General features: G+C 34.4%; 1 protein-coding gene across 6 annotated transcripts in view; it reads right to left on the bottom strand.

Annotated features, from left to right (window-relative positions):
* Positions 1-18,472, bottom strand: part of Lrba (LPS responsive beige-like anchor protein) — a 719,595-nt gene that overhangs the window by 60,009 nt on the left and 641,114 nt on the right. For all 6 annotated transcript variants that reach the window (XM_076865289.2, XM_076865291.2, XM_076865292.2 and 3 more), the window contains exon 48: positions 15,316-15,483. In XM_076865289.2, coding sequence (XP_076721404.2) covers positions 15,316-15,483 — 168 coding nt within the window. The remainder of the gene's footprint in view (positions 1-15,315; positions 15,484-18,472) is intronic.

The raw sequence follows: 18,472 nt of genomic DNA, 5'->3' as shown, positions 1-18,472 counted from the left end.
ATTTTAAAATAAACATAACATTTCAGTAAGGTTAAGATGAATAAAAAATTGCACAGACCTGAAAAATCAGCATAAAATGTTTGACAGTATGACATATTTATAAATTATCAGAATAATAACTTTGTTTTCTTGGAAACTATTTGTAATTTAATCATTGCTTTTAGTTTTCATTATTAGTACAAAGAAACAACTGAAATTCTATTCTGTTCATATTTGGGAAACATTTAAGAACAAATTTTTTAAATATGGGGTAAATCATATTATAACTGTAAATTGGTTGTCTTAACTTCTCTGTATCCCTGCCAATGCAATGAGAGAGGCAGGGAGGGAGGGAGAGGGGAAAAGAGAGGGAGGAAGAGAAATGCACACACATATGTGAGTGTGTGTGTTGTCTCTGAGGTTTAAGGTTCTTAAAGCCAAGGAGCATGCCATTTAATTCCGTTCTTTATCTCAATTTGGTGGTCTGAAACAGTGGGTGCTCACAAACACTGCTGAGAAAATTAGACTATTTGGTTCCTACCATATGAATGACTGACCAGATGACTGCATCCTTTCATGACATAGTTTAAACATATTTTGGTTTTGAGAAATATTTTAACCTTCAGAATGCAATAAATTAACTCTCCTGTTTTGTTCTGTGTTTTAAGACTTAATTTTTGCTATGTTTTCACTGTGTTTGCTTTTGGTGTTGGGAACCCCTTTGAAAACATTCCACTTATTTTTCTAGGCAGCTGCTTTATCTACTCATTTCCAGTAGCCAGAGATGGAGGTGTTTTGAATGAGCACATCAATGTTCTAGACAGAGATACTGTTTGAAATTATCCATGAGCACAGTGCCGCTGAACATTATTGAGTGACATTTGTTTCTGTTGGTTGTGTCTGCTCTGACTAGCTGGTTTCTTTCAGATTGGCAGCTGGGATTATGCTATAGTAGATGGACAGCTACAAGAACTTAATGTGCCTGGAATGCATGGGCTCAGTTACGAGGCACCAATGGAAAGGTCTATGCGTATATCTACAAATTATAATTAGTTCATGTTTTACCTGTTTTTACCTTTATGTTGGTAAAAATACTCCTTTCTCTCCCTTCTTTTAACACTCCCCTGAATTTTTGCCACTGCATTCTTAATTTTTAAATAAGTTTTATTGTATTTGGAAGCTGCTCTTCCTCCGTTCTTTGTGAACTCCGTAACAACATGATGTGTGTGTGCCTGCTGTATTTTGTGTACTGTTTGGAGGAAAACATACTGTTTACTTACCTTTCTAAATATTTAATTCTTAAAAGGTAGAAAAATATTGTTAAAACTGAGGACTCAATGGAAGTAAATGAGTTAGAAAGTAAGCTCAATATGACCAAATTAACTTTATTAGCAAGATAGATGATTGATGAGTTTTGGACCAATTAATCTACTGGGGTTCTTAACTGGTTAAATATATATTTCTGGCTATTATGTTACTGGATAAATTAAACTTCATAAAATCATATCAAACATTGGCAGACTTTCTAAAGGTTTTTATATTTTCTTAGTTTGGATTTCTTTTGAAGTGGATTTGTTGTTGTTCATTTCAAAAGTAATCCATCCTCTGTCAGATGTCAAAAGTGGGGATAACAGAGATTTTTATTTTGCCAATCTTTTCATCTTCACCATAGAGAACAGCTGGTGATGGTTTGATACACAGCCTTCCAGGCCTTACATGAAGTGTTCATGCATGTGTGTGTGCTCACATAACCCATGTCAGAGAGTGTGTATTTTTACTTATATGAGGTCATATTCTATATACTTTGGGAACCAGAGATTTTTTTCTTTCATCAGTATATTGTCAACTGGTTTTCATGTAGGATGTATTCAATTCAACTTACACATTGTAATGGTTCTCTACATACTTAATATTCCTTTATCATAGTTTGCTTAGGTAGCTTTTTTCTCCAAATTTTTAGTAACAAAGAGTTCTGTAGTAACCATTTCTGTGCCTAAATCTTTTTATATCCATTTGATTCTTTACAAAAATTCTTTATGAAAATTCTTAGAAGTGAAATCTATATTTGAAAACATAACAATCTTATTCTTTTCTAATTTTTAAAAATATTTTTCTTTATGTCTAATTTTCCAAAATTTTAAAGGTCTTCAATCTATCTGATTAAGTTTAAAATATTCCATAGCCACATATTTAAAAATTACATTTTCTGGGGCTGGGGATGTGGCTCAAGCGGTAGCACGCTCGCCTGGCATGCGTGCGGCCCGGGTTCGGTCCTCAGCACCACATACAAAGGTGTTGTCTCCGCCGAGAACTAAAATAAATAAATATTAAAAAAAAAAAAAAAAAGTATTAAAAAAAAAATTACATTTTCCCTGAAAGGCTATTTTTTTTTTTAAGAGAGAGAGAGAGAGAGAGAGAGAGAATGAATTTTTTTTTAATATTTATTTTTTAGTTTTCGGCAGACACAACATCTTTGTTTTGTATGTGGTGCTGAGGATTGAACCTGGGCTGCACGCATGCCAGGCAAGCATGCTACCACTTGAGCCACATTCCCAGCCCAAAGCTATTTTTTAAAAAGTATCTTTATTTTTTAATTTATTTTAATTTATTTATTTTTTAATGTGGTATTGAGGATTGAACCCAGTGCCTCACACATGCAAGGCAAGCGCTCTACCACTGAGCTATATAGCCCTAGCCCTGAAAGACTATTTTTTACATTTATGCTTCATTGAGTTTAAATTTATATATATATATTTCTAGAGCACTCTGAACACATTTCAACCTTATTTTTTTTTTTTTTACAGAATTTGAGTTAGGTTTATTTACTATTTTTAAAATATTGTGATCATATTGTTCTGACTACTAAAAAGTAACTGTTTTTCTTTCCCTAGGTGAAGAGGGAATCTGGTTTCTACATGTTTTTAAATAACACTATGTCTTTTTTTTTTTTTTTTTTTTTTTTAACCCGGCTAGAGATGTCACCCAGCAAGACCACTCACACTATGTAGATACTTTTCTGCTGGGGATTTCATCCCATCCTGTCCAGTTCTTGTTGTGTATCTTGTCTGCTGGCCTTAGTAGTTAATGTTATCAGGATTTTTGTCCTATGGGAATTAAATACAAACTTAGACATGATGACTAAGTGCTCATTTGATATGCATTTTTTTTTTCAATCTGCTGATATCAAAGCTAGATTTTTAACAGTGGCTCCAAAGGGTACTGTGGCTAGTTAGCTATAAGTGGAGACTGCCAAATATCCAACAAGTTGTTCTCCAATTCACATTCAAATGCACTAAGGAAAGAAAAACCGGCACAAGTAACATTATGGTGTGTAGCACAGTGCAAATCTCTAGAGGGTCTGACTGTAAATATTTAAAGAATTAAATCTAAGCTTTGAAGTCTTGTTAAACATTTCTTGTTAAAGAGATAGACTAGAATCTTTAAGACAGCTTTCTAAAACTTAATTTGAGTAATGTTAAAAAATTTAAAATATTAATGGCATATTTTTTCTTACTAAATTGTTTCGTTTCTATTTTCTTCTTCCAGTAGTGGTTTTAGATGTAAATATGAAGGGGATAAAATTTAAAGTTGCAATTTAAAGTTGTATGCATTAGAAAAGAAGCATATATATTAATTGCATCCATATGTTTTAAGTTATTTCTATACTAACTCCCATCTTAAAAGAAAATTTTACAATATTTATTATTGATTACTGGGTGTTGTGCTGAGTTGACTTGTTTCCTTAGCTAGACTAAAAAATTTACTTCAGAGAAGACTTTCTTAAGTCAAAGCCAAACATTACATTGTCACTAAGCCAAAACTACTTCCCTTTAATTCTGATTCTTTTCTTTATTTCTTCCTTTCATTCTATCATGTGTGTGTCTGTTCCTTCCCTCCCCCACCCCTCTCTCTCTATATGCTTTTCCCATATATATGGCTATAAAATCATGCAAGTATGTAATAGTTGGCATAAAAAACAGTAGAACACACAGCTTGTTGAAAATCTCTTCATAATATTTCCATTTGGAAATCCATTAATAAATTCTCTGGGTAATATTTGAGATGCTGTTTATAAAATATAATTATGTGGTTTTACTAGAATATCTTGAAGTATTTGCATGGCCTTTTTTATTACTGGGTATTTCAACATCTGGAATGCTGCCTGCTGAATTCAGGTTTTATTATACAAAGTAGTAACAGGCTAAGAGAAATAATTGGGAATTGATGAATAAGAATGCTAAATAATAAAGCAAGCTTTTAGTTGAAATGTTTTAATGGAATGTTTGATTCAATACTAGGCTGCTCTGTAACCGTGGTAGTAATGTGTCTCTTAGCTGTAACCCTACTGAATCAAGTTGCCTTGTATGGCCATTCATGCAATAAATATTTATTGAACACGTACTAATGTGTCAAGCCCCAGAAGTACAAAAATACTTGGCAGTCTCTGGTTTTAAAGAAACTAATGGCCTAAGCAACAGGACAGATAATTATTCTATATTTATAATATTAAATAAACAGGCAGTAGAGAAGTAGGTTTGTGCACATTGCTCTGAGAACGATAGGGGAAGAATGGCAACAGTCTAGAGGAGGCCAAGAAAGATCTTCCAGAGGCCAGAGGAACCTGACTTTGGTCTTCAAGAATGAGGAGGCAACAAAGACAAAGGGAATAGAAAAAAGAGGAATAGAGAATATATGCAGGGCTTTAAAAGGCAGTATGACACCTTGCATGTCACAGTATAGGATGAGGGGACACTGGAAAGGACTAAGACTAGAAATATAAGTAGAGACTGGATAACTATTATTATTAATCTTAATGATGACCATTGATACTTAACACCAACCAGACACTGTGTTACATCTCATTCATTCATATATTATGTATATGTATGTATGTATGTATGTGTATATATATATATTTATATATATATATATATATACACACACATACACACATACACATCTGTCTATCTATCTATCTAGCAGTAACAACATACACACTTAACTTATGGCTTGCTATGTGCCAACAACTGTTCTCAGTGCTTCATGTTATCTTATTTAATCCTAAAAACAATGCAATAAAATACTTACAGCTATTATCATATTTAGATGAGAAAATTAAAACATAGAAGGTTAAGAAACTTGCCCCAGATCACTGTGCTACAGAGGGGTGTTGCTCAGCTTTAATCACAGGCAGTCTGTCTCCAGGACCTGCCTAACTTCACACTGCCCCACTATGCCAAAATTAAGAACTTGGATGGAAGGATTTTAATTAGAGAAGTTTTATTTACAAATTTACCACTTTAGGATTAAATATCTTATAACTGAGGTCTGTTCATCCCCTCTGAAAAAAAATATGAAGGCTGACAGCTAATGTTTATATTTTTTATACTGTGGTATATTTTCATTTTCAGTATAATTTTGCATTAGAGGTCAAAAAATAAATAGCTTAAAGGCAGGAATGCTGTCTTACTTTTTAATGAATCTACCTAGCACATTGCTTAGACTGAGTCCCTTTTTAGACAACTCAAGGCCAACAATGTTAATAATTATTGAATTTGTTCAATGGGTAGATGGGGATCTGTTACCCTATTCCATAATAAAAATTTTGCATATTAAATGAATTTTAAAAAGAGATCATCTGGTCTCTTCGACTAAGTGAAGGTGAATTCATGAAAAATAGTTAAGGCGTTTGGCAAAGTTTGTTAGGCTACCCTGTTACCAACCCACCTTCTGAAGTTTATATAGGAGTAAGGATACCTGTAGGTTTCCTGCAATTTCAAACCTCACTGTGCCTTTATATTTGTTTTTTCTCTATATGGAAAGCCACATGGAAAATTGAAAAGAGGACAATAAACAGATTTACCTAAGGAGCTTTTTCAAATCACATATATCCTCCCAAATTTCTTACTTGTCCTTAATGGTCTCTGCTGTAGCAAGACATGGAAGTGGTTGTCATATCACTCTATCCTGTCAGGTTGAAGAAATGAGAATTACTCCCTTCAGTTGACATTTTTCAGAGCTTCCCTGGGATTCATTTGCTCCCTGTAGTAGCAACACCAGTGTTCCCATTGAGGCTCTCTGTCCTCCCTACAGCCCATTTTGCTCTCAAGAACCGTGTTCATCTCAATCTTGATTTTGTCTCCCTGGTATCCCTGATGAGTCACAAGGATTCTGGGCTCGCTTGCTGTATAACCAGCACTGGGTAAAACTCTGCTGCTGAGTGAGCACTGAGTGTAAGGCACTCTTTTCCCTGTGGTGTCCCACGGAAGTGCATGATATTCTGACGCTTGTGTAGACAGGCTCTGTACCCTCTCACAAGTTAACTTTACCAGGAAGCCTGATTCAACTGTATACTAGTCAGAAGTAGAAATGGGCAATAAAATTTGGTGAATATTACACTAAAAAAGTGAAACTCAAGCAGGGCTTTCTAAGAGAGGGATAGAGCTTACACAATTGAAGATGAGGGTGCTCATTCTAGGAGGAGCAGTGGCATGAAAGGAAATGAAATGCAGATATTTGTGGCTGAAAACCAGTTTGAACAAAAAAGGAGCACTGTGTAAGGTAGTAGGACAGGGAATAAAAGGAAGAAAACCCATCCGTGCCTGGCATTTGGCCTCTATCTATCAAGTACTGGGGACCACGTGAAGACATTGAACAGAGGAGGGTTGCACAAAGGAGAATTTGGGAAAACTCAATTCTTCAAGGTACACTGAAAAAAGAAACTGCACAGCGGAAAAAGACTATAGAGAATGTTATAATACTCAACACTTGAAATTATAAGGGATCTGGATTCAGAAAAGAATGATGAAGTGTGAGAAACTTAAAAAAAAAAAGTAATTGGGCTTAGTCAGTGATTATATGTGAAAAAAGAGGATCCATCCTCATGAATGCATCGAGCCTTATAAAAGGGCTGGAGGAAATTAGTTTAGGCCTTCCATATTGTGCCCTGTGAGGACACAGTGTTTCTTCTCTCCAGGGGATGCAGGAACAGGTGCCACCTTGGAAATGGAGAACAGAGTTCACCAGATACAAACTTGCTGCCATCCTTTTCCTGGACTTCCAGACTCCAGAAATAAGAGAAATAAATTCTTATTGTTTATAAATTAGTCAGTTTAGCCAGGCATGATGGCACATGCCTGTAATCCCAGCTTCTCAGGAGGCTGAGGCAGAAAGATTGCAAGTTTGAGGCCTACCTGCACAATTCAGTGACACTCTGTCTCAAAATAAAACAGAAAGGGCTGGGGATATAGTTCATTGGTAAAACACCCCCAGGGTTCAAACCTCAGAACAACAACAAAAATCAATCTGTGGTACTTTGTTACAGTAGCACAAATGAACTAAGACAATTAAAAAAAAAGACAGCTAGGTTGTGTATCTGAAGGCAAGCCCTCTCTGAGGAGGAGATGAACTTCAAGCTGATGAATACACAACTAGGAACCAGAAAGTGAATGAAAATCTGGGGTAGTCAGAATAAATAGCTATCATAAAAGAGTGTCAAGTAAGTGTTAAACTTCACATGATCAGAAACAGAGAGAAGGTCAGTATGATAGGACACATAAATGAAGGAGAGAAAGAGATGATATTAGATTGGGGATGTAGGCATGGCCAGATCATGTGGGTCTTACTCTCTGTTTAATGTGAAATAGGAAGGTTTAAGTAAGGGGTAGCATGACTTGATTTATAGTTTTCAAATACTACTTTGGCAGCTCTGTGGAAGTGGAATGTAGGTAGGTAAAGAAATAGGTGAGCAAGTCTATTTCACATTGGTCCCTGGGGAGACAGTGATGGTGGTTTGGACTAATGATAAACACATACGGTTTCCAGATATGTTTGGGAGATATCAGCAATCTTGCTGCTCTTTTTCACCAACTTCATTTACGCCTCTCACCTACATGTAGTTTATTCCACTTACACGGCCACTGATGCTCCTTCCCACGTGCTACGCTCACTGCTTTGCATGCTTCTTCTCTTTCTTTTGCTTCATCTACTTCATTACTTATTTCCTAAGGATTGTGCTCAGTTATTACTTCCTTAATCTGACTTACTCTAATTGGCTGCTCCTCCTTTGTACTTCCATATTCAATTTATGTCACACAGACATATACACACATACACATGTATGTACATATGTTGAGGGTTTTTAAAAAAATTATTTCTCACCAACTGAACTCCATCATTGAAGTAATAACCAGAAAATGACTAACTTTTATTTGTTCATCCCTGTCTAGGAAAGAATATATTTTATAATGGGAAAATACAGTCGATTAAAATATGGTAAAAGCAGGGAGAAAAGAAAAAAAAATAATACCAGAGAGAAATAAAAAGGGGTAAAGGCATCTGCAGAATAAACAGCTAAAGATAAGAATATATCTGTAGCTGGGGAGTCACAAGATATTTGGGAAAAGATTAGCATGTTTGCCTGAAAAAAAATTCTTTCTGGTGTGTGATATATGTAAATGCAGACATGTATATTGATAACCCAGCTGTTTTCTAAAAATTAAAAACAACATAAAAGTTTAATGTGCTGCAGGCTGTTTCTCTGATTACTCTTCCTCCTCTTATGGTTATTATTTCTATCGTTTAGTGCTCTTTTTATAGAGAGATTATTTTTATGATCACTTACTATGCCATATGTATTAACCACTTTCTCTAGAACAGCAACTTCCTCCAGAGGAATGGGGCTTTTGCCAAGTAAGAGACAAATATGTGACTTGTACATTGTCATCCTGCATCTGTGTATGACTGGGTGATTGCAAAAGTGTTCTGAACTAAACTATTTTAGAGCAGAAATAAGAAAAAGTAGATCTACCAAACAGAAATTGGTCTGGTCTGCTTTTTATACTTTTAAGAAAGGCACAAATCTATCCTGGTATCATTACTATGATTTTCAAGAAACAATGCTTTAATTAAGTCAAGTGGATGTACAAATGTATTAATATTAGTGATGTGAAAGTACCTCACTGGAACAAGATTCTGAAGAAAAGATGGGTGTGGCCTGGTGACTGGCTGGCTTATGAATTCATAGACAGCAATGGTGAAAGCTTTACAACTGCCAGGAGCTCTGAGATAAGACTTGACGTGGAGGCTGTACCAGCGGGGGCTTACAGGAACAAGTGTGGCCACACAAGCAGGAGCCACTTTCCTCCATGTCCTTGTACAGTCTTACTGTAATCCCAGAATTCATGAAGACAGAGAAGCAGCCTGTGACCATCTCCTTAAACAGTTCCCTACCACCAACTCTCCTTTATCTTCTCTATAGCACAAATCATAACTGTAATTATAGTTTCTATTAGTTATTTCTGTGCATTCCATTACAATATGAATTCCATAAGGCAGGAACTTTGTCTTGCTCAGCTCTGTAGAACCTTGAACAAGATGAATATTTGTTGAATAAATGAATAAAAACATAAACTCTCTGAGTTTATCAGCTCCTTCCTGCTTTCCTTATCTATTCAATCCACCTCAGATCCATATTTTGTCGTTTGGAAAATATCTCTTTATCAGTTTTATTGTACCCTCTTCTACCTCAATCCCTTTTTATACATTTCACCATATTTCCAAGCAAAACATCCCTGTGTCTGTACACACACACACACACACACACACACACACACAGAAATATATACCTCTGTTCAAGTTTTTTTTTTTTAAGAGAGAGAGAGAGAGAGAGAGAGAGAGAGAATTTTTTTATTATTTATTTTTTAGTTTTCGGCAGACACAACATCTTTGTTTGTATGTGGTGCTGAGGATCGAACCTGGGCCACAAGCATGCCAGGTGAGCGCGCTACCGCTTGAGCCACATCCCCAACCCTCTGTTCAAGTTTTTTAACACTGATTTTCTTGCTATTGAAACTACATAAAGGAAATAAATAATAGAAAGAAACTAATAACTTCAAAGCAGTACCTATTAGGCATCTATCACTAGTCAGAAATTTCCATAACAATTGGCTCATCCTTGATAGGAACCTGCATAGATAATGCTATTGCCCTGCCCCCTCATTCAGACACTGACTTGTGCAAGGCCCCTGCCAGGATGCCCTTCTCTCCAGTTTCAGAAGAGGTACTGTGGTTCACTCCCATCCAGAGCTTATCTCTATCTGTGTTCTGGATTTTGTTCCTTTCCACTTTCTTCTAGCTTGATAGTCTCTTCCATGCTTTCTTTCTGTATATCTGACATGCTTCCCATTTCTTGGATTTTTCCAATGAAACACAGTTAAAACCCAAAAGAGAAAAGTCTCCCTAAGAGTGACTGTTAATGGGTACAAGGATTCCTTTTTGTAGTGACAAAAATGTTCTTAAATTAAATTGTTGTAATGCTTGCATGACTTTGTAAATACACTAAAATCCATTATATGTTTTCAATAACCTAATTATACCATATGAATTGAATTATATCTCAATAAAGTTGTTAACAATTTTTCCCATAGGGCCAGGGATAGAGCTCAGTGGTAGAGCACTTGCCTTGCATGTGTAGAGCCCTGGGTTCCAGCCCCAGTGCTACAAAGCAAAAAAACAAAGCTCCCCCAAAACCTCCCTTAAATCATTTTCTCTTCTGTACCATGTTTATCTCTTCACCTCCCACTCATAGCACAATCCCCTAGCTTCTAAGCTATTATCTATGGTCACAAATGGTTTCTTATTGAGAAAAATCCAATAGGCACTTTTCAGTTTTCATCTTTTCAAACTTCTTCCAGACAGGTTCTAAAACACACACATGGTCATGTTACAAACCTTCCATTGTTCTCACTGTCTTAGAATGCAATTACATTTCCTTTATAATTTATAAACAATATGTAAATGTATTTGCATGGCATATATACATACTTTTTATGGATTTGAAGGCCCTTTATGATTTGGTTCCTTTCTCCCTCTTACCTTATCACCTCCAATCCATTTCATATACACCCAGTTCTCCATCCATGATCTCTGTTATATACATGCCACAAACTTAAGAAGTATCTTCTGTGTAGATATTCATTGCCCATGACTCTACTCAGTGATCTGAATCATCCTTGAATATGCTGCTCCAACCTTCCATTTCCCAGAAAAATATGCCTGGGTTCAATTAGTCTGAGTTTAATACCCATCCCCTGTACTTGTGCACGTATACATGCGTATACTTATCTCAATACTAAACTTATCAGTGTATTATAATTGTTTACTTATTTCTATTTTTTCATTAGATAATGAACTCTAGCTGAGTGAGGGCAGGACTTGCCTTTCAACCTTTTAACCTTATTTGAATAATTTGGGTTAAATAAAAGGTTATTGAAAAAAATGAATAAATCAATGACATATTTTTGTTTTCTGCTTTCTTCTTGTCTCAATTTACAATGAACTCTGCATGTGTACCCTAGGAAATGGTCTCTAACCGCTTCTCTAGTGTCAATATGCTATAATTCTATGATGTCATCTTACAGTTGTGTTTTCTAACCTGGATTTAACTTGGAACAACATGAGGGAAGGAATAATACCTGCAGAATATTATGATCTGATATGCCAGGCACTTTACATAATGATACTTTATCTAATCCTCTATGGGTGGGCAATATCATACCAAATCTACATTTGAGGAAATAGAGGTTGAGTAGGATCCAATTCAAACAACTAGTAGTTTTTAAAGGAATCAAATCTACATCATTTTATCTATTTGTTTATTCTATCACACAGCCTTGCGCCATAAGATTTAGCACTGGCCAATGCTATGGAAAGGCAATAATAAAGGATTATATTTTAATCACATTCAGAAAGCTTTGTGAATTAAAAGCATATTTATATTAATAACACTAAATAACAAAGAGACATATTCTCATTTCAAAAACATACATACTATATGTAGAACATCATAGGTCACACATATTTAACGAATGTAGAATCTAATGTGTAATATATGTGTATATAAAAATAAATCAGGGTGGTTAAGACTTAATTTTCTGATAATACCTGTCAGACACAAAAAAGACAAATAATATATGATTTCACTTACATGAGGTACCTAGAGTAATCAGATTCATACAGACAGAGAGCAGAATGGTGGTCGCCAGGAATCGAAGAGAGGACAGAGTGGGGAGTTATTGTGGGAGAGAAAGGGAAGTCAAAGAAACTTTAAACAAATGTTTTAAATAGTCATTAACAAATAATGATCATGGAAAATAAATATTAAAAATTTATTTGGTATGGTGGTTTCTCAAAGAGTTAAACATGGAATTATCACATAATTCACCAACTCTAATTTTGGGCATATATTCCAAAGAACTGAAAGCAGGGACATACCTGTACACCAATGTTTTTATTATTCACAAAAATCAAAAGGTAAGAAAAAACCAAAATGTCCATGTGTGGAAAAGTGTATAAACAAAATGTGGCAATGGCATATAACAGAAATTTAGTAAGCCCTAAAAAGGAAGTAAATTCCATACATGCTATACATGGATGAATCTTAAAGATACTATAGTAATAACATAAGTCAGAAACAAATGGTCAAATAATATAGATTCCATTAATATGAGGTACCCTGAATAATCAAATACATGAAGACAAAAAAATTAATGGTGGTTGTCAGGGACTGAGGAGAGGATGGAAAGGGGAATTATTCTCTAATGTGAAGAAAGTTTCAGTTTAAGAATATTAAAAATTTCAGGAGATGAATTGTACTGATGGCTGTACAACAATGTGGGTGATGCTATTGCCCTGCCTTGGGCCTTGTGCACAATAAGCACACACACAGCACATACTGTACCACTCACTGGGCCACAGCCACTTCCGCATGTGAATGTTCTTAATACCACTGAAGCATACATTCAAAAATGGTAAAAATGATAAATTTTAAGTATTTTATTTTATCATAATTTTAAAAAACTTATTTGAGTCAGGTGTGGTGGTCTATAGCTGTAATTCTAGCAACTCAGGAGCCTGAGGCAGGAGGATAATAAGTTTAAGGCCAAGCTGAGCAACAGTGAAAACCTGTCTCATAATAAAAAACTAAAAGGGCTGGGGATGTGGCTCAGAGGTAGAGCAATCCTGGTACTGCTTAGTTACCAGTACCACAAAAATAAAAACAAAACCTTATTGATATAGTTGAGGTAAAAAAAATACATAATTTAGTTTATACCTATATTTCATTATATATCTAATGTCTAAATGTTGTATGCCCAATTTCAAATTCTTACCTAACAAATTAATTTAAAATACTTAATGTCTCACTTTCAGGTCATAGGTCCTGAAATCACAGTCAGAAAACATAGTTACCAAAGACATATATGACAGTCTTCTAGATCTCACTGTCTAATGCTGTAGCCATTAGTCATATGTGCCTATTTAAATTTAAATTAACTAAAATTAATTAAAATTAAATATCCAGTTCCTCAATCACACTAGCCACATTTTAAGCGCACAACCACATGTGGCTCCAGGGCACTGTAATGTACAATGTGGATATGAATATTCCCATCATTCCAGTACGCTGTATTAAGACTACACTGTAAACAGAATACAGTAACCTTCTTTGGAAATCATTGGTGTATGTTGAGGGCACCCAGAATAAAAAGTCAATTATACTGAGCCACTGAAAGAGGAAATAACCAGCTGACTGGCCATAACAAACAGGTACAGGTTGAGCACCATCTTTATGATGTAAATGTTGCATAGACTTTGATTACTTTAAGTTGAAGGAGGAGCTGGTTACATCATCTTAGACACACCAAAATAAGTCTTTTTTTTTTTTTAAATAGCATCTTACAATGGGAAAAAATCATGCTAAGTAGATTTCCACAGTAACTTTACAAAATATTATGGAATTTGAAAGTTAAAAACACAGAGATTATATAGAAAGAAAAGAAATATCTAGTATATGAAGTAAAACATTATAAATCAATTTTATAGTGTGAATTCAGTTGTAGACCAGATATGTAGCAATGTGAACAATTACCATAAGGGAACATGGAAAAACAAAATGGCAGTATGGGTGTTGAAGCAGCAGTGGCATGTTATAGAATAAAGGAACACTTTTCAAATCTCACTAAAACAATATAAAAGAAGGTAAACACACTCAAGCTATTCTATTCTAAGGATAAAATGGCGCACTATTTTGTTATTCTACTTGCGCATTGATCTGACCTCAATTTTACAAACAGAATTCTATGTATGTTGTATGTCACGCAGTCAGTTGTTCCTCTAATAAAATTAAGTCCTTCTAATAAAATGTTCTGGAAGAAACAGTTTCAAAAACTCTGAGGCTTTGGAAGTGTCTTCAGGAGTTCACAGGACTTAGTTCTCTGCCTCCACAGTTTTTAAGGTGTAAAAAACAGCAATTCAGGGGCTGGGGTTGTAGCTCAGTGGTAGAGCGCCTGCCCAGCATGTGTGAGGCACTGGGTTCAATTCTCAGCACCACATATAAATAAACGAATAAACTAAAGATCCATCAACAACTAAAAAAATAAAAATAAAAAACCCCCCAGCAATTCAAAACTTGAACAAGTCAGGGCCAATGCATATCTGGTACACCATGCTTCTGCTTATGTACTAATTTCTATCAAGCACATAAGCCAATTTATTTTAAAATGTCCTTATATATTTTCAACACTTTCACATCATAAGTAGAACTATAAAGGAATATATTAAGTCCTGGTGAAAAATAATAAACCTTACATATCACAAATAATGTATCTTTCAAAATATGCAATTTTTCCTATGAATCAAAGCCTCTGGTTTCTTAAATATAGTTTCTCTTCTAAAATTATATATATGTTTGAGATTGTATCTGTTCAATTCTATAATTTTTCATATAAGGTAAGTTGGATGTATAAATAGATTAGAAATACATGGCCCTCCATAGAACTTTTTATGAATAATGCATTTGCCAAAATTATACTTTAAGTGTTATACCTTAGAAAATAATTCACAAGGATAACACAAATCTCATTAACATCTAACACCAAGTTTAATGACACAGGAGAGTTTTATACTGTGATTCAACTATTGATTTCAATATAATTATATATGTATTTATGTATTGCATATAAATGTTTCATTGCATTTAAATTTATGCTCCCAATATTTCATTAATTAATCACAATTTCCTAGTATTTTAAATCATGTGAGCAGTCTCCAAAGCTACAAAAATGGTAAATAGCTCTGAAAAAGCTCTCACTGCATATTGAGGCAAACATTTTGTAGAAGGGAAGATCTGAGTTCAAGTCACTACTAAGTCACTAATTGATAGTTTACCCTGCTTAATTCACTTCATCCATCTAGTTTCAGTTTCTCCACTAGTACAACTGAGGGATAGTGAAGGTAATATTTAATACCATCAGTTTGTGTTTTAGTCAGATAACTTACCTCTCTCAACACGGGATCAGTTATTGAATTCAGATTGACAGCTCCCTCATAGGTCAGGTAATAGAACACATTGAGGGCTCGTACAGCTTCTGGTCCTTGCTGCTTATAGCCAAAAATGAGATCAATCCATTGGTGAAGCTGGCAGGAAACAAATTCACTTTCCAGGGCCTGAAAAAAATGTGTAAATAATATCATCAGGCTGAATTCGATTTTTAAAGCGGAGCTATATTTAGAACAAATAGAAAAGTTTAACATTAAACTTACTACCAAAAGGGACTTTAAGAGGGCTGGGGATGTAGTTCATTGGCAAAGCACTTGCCCAACACCCCTGAGGCCCTGGGTTTGGCACCCACCCCAAGACAACCAAAATATAAAATAAACAAAACTAATAAAATTTAAATAAAAAAGGAGAAGGACTTTAAGAAAACAGAACTGGTGGTGGGTGTCCATAATCCTAGCTACTTAAAAGGCTGAGGCAGAAGAATTGCCAGTTCAAGGTCAGTCAGAAAACAATCAAAAACAAGCTCACCAAAACAAAATTGGGGATAGATGTTGCTCAGTGGTTAGAGTATGTGCTTGTTAGTGTGTGAGGCCCTAGATTTAATTCCTTTGCCTTGAAAAAATAAAATAAAATTAATTCTGATAGCCTTTTTTTTTTTAACAGAATCTGTTCTCCTTTGTATATGATGAAAGACTTTCTGGCACTTATCGTTCTGAACTAGAATCACTGCTTATGTTTCAATATGCTCCTGCAGTACAGTAAGCACTGTGAGGACTGGGCCTCTTCTGGTCACATTTGTAACTCAGGCCTTGACAGATACTCAATTTATGCTTCAAACATTGGAGGTTGTACAGTGTAAAGGTGACTTTGGGAAAGCAAATAGGAAAACATTAAAAATTTACTATCTACTTGAAATATTTATAATATTTCTGGAATTAAAATATTTTGTTGTCTACTACATCAACTATTAACCCAATTATTTAGTTATTTTGGTTGAGTTTTTTTTGCTAACAAACTAATTATTCTGGATACTTATATTATTATTCTAGGTATTAATATCAAACCAGATCAAATATTTTGTTATTAACATAACTGTCCAATAAATAATGAATGAACATAATCAAGTATTCAGTTGAAATACTGGGCACAAGATCCACTTCCCATTCATCATGACATTCCCACTTACTAGCACTGTGCAAAAATACAATAGGTAACAACACATGTTTGCTGAATTTTACAAAGTTATAAATATTAAAGAGTTTAAAAACTGGGAATTAATTTTTTGGACGGTATTCATCTTTATACTATATAATATTCTAAATAATTCCAAAATAGAAGTTTAACATTATGGATTAGTTTACCAATAGATAATTCTTGAACTTAAAATGTTGAAGCTCAATTTAAAAAGTATACCAAGTTATGTTTGGTAATGTATCTCATTGAAATGAGCACCATTTTTTGAGTAAAAGTATATGATCATGATGTATTTTTGTTGTTTTGCAGCATAGATAAGAACTCTGTGGGTTTTAAAATAACCTTTATTTTTTCTCCCTGTGCTGAAGGAATTGAATCCAGGGCCTTGTGCATACTAAGTGCCACTGATCTACACACCCAGTCCCCAAATTTACTAACATCTATAGCAAGCAACCAATGAGATGTAAACTATTACATGACAAAAGATTTTAATTCACCGGGGTATTCTTGTGTAAACAGATGCTGTACTAAATAAGTACCTATGAACAAGAAAACAGTTTATGGCTAGATACAAATAATAAATTCCACTTAACTAATGACATTTAACATGGTTTTGCAATACTATAAAATATAATACTATAAATAAAAGTATAGGCATAAGGCAATTCTCACTTCCAAAGTGTATCTGAAATACATCAAAGTATACCTAAAAAATATTTAGCTAGTTTCTGTAGTAAAAGTTACTATTTTAGACATCTATTATAAAATTCATTATATTTGCAAATCTAGTAAAGAGATAAGACAGCACAAACTACTTCATATTCTAAATTGAAATAAGAAGAAAAGAGCTTGTAATAATTTGAAGTACATTCCTATTTTAAGTACACACGTTTAAAATGCATCTAAAATCTAGGAACTAAAATGCCAGTTGTACACAAAAATGATACGTTTGTTTCATTAACTTAGGCTGGGGTTGGGATGGGAGGGAGTAGGGGCACATGTTTAAAGTGACACATAAAAACAGCAATTGTCTTAATTTGTGTGCAGTGCACTCCACACAAAAGCCCTAAATATGTTCAAATTAGAGCAAGCTGCTTGATTGTCACCGCAGTCTCATGTCACATTAATGCATGACAAACATTAAACCATACACTTAAATGGCAATTTATATCATTTAAATGTTTACTGCCAGACTAGCTCATCACTCATTTAAATGTGACTTTCTGACAGCTAATTTCAGTTAATTTTCTCCAATTCACTTAATTAGAACTTTCAATCAGGGAAGGACTTACACATATCTTTGAGTTTACATCCTTTTTGGTTGTTGTTAAAAAATCTGGGTTAACAAACTGCTAAAAAACTCTACTATAACAGTTTTGCATATAACATCTCTGAATCTACTAAGAAGTGTTACTATATGAAGCAAATTCACAGTATGTATTCTTAGAACCCATACTTATTTATGTAAATAATACTCTCGCCAGTAGTTTAAATAAAAAACGTTTAGTTCTTATACACACACTATTGAAACAATAAAAAAACCTGCATTCAAGCTAATTAAAAATTAATGATTTCAAAATTGTTTAATAAGATAAAACAGTCAGGAGTCTCCTGAGTGTCCATGGGGTTGTGATTTGAGACTATAAAATTCTAGGAGGCTCAGCAAATGACAAAGTACAAATGAATTTTCTCAATATTAAAGCTCTAAAAACTAGGGCAATTTTATTTTATGTGTCATCAAACAAAGAACTGTTTGTTGTGAGTTTTCCTAATGGTTGATTACTTCTTTATGCACATTCAAAATGGTGATGTTGGTTAGATTTAAATGCTTAAAGCTTTGCATCTTGACACTTCATCAGAATTTTAAGCAAAATCGCTGAAAGAAACAATACTCTATACTCATATTATTCTGCAAACACACATGCAGAGAAAACCCACAGTGCCATGGTGCAGTCCTACCAG

This window comes from Callospermophilus lateralis, chromosome 8 (genome assembly GCF_048772815.1).
Source record: "Callospermophilus lateralis isolate mCalLat2 chromosome 8, mCalLat2.hap1, whole genome shotgun sequence".
Lineage (NCBI taxonomy): Eukaryota > Metazoa > Chordata > Mammalia > Rodentia > Sciuridae > Callospermophilus > Callospermophilus lateralis.
The sequence above is the reverse complement of the archived record's forward strand: the minus strand, read 5'-3'. Positions and strand labels throughout refer to the sequence as shown.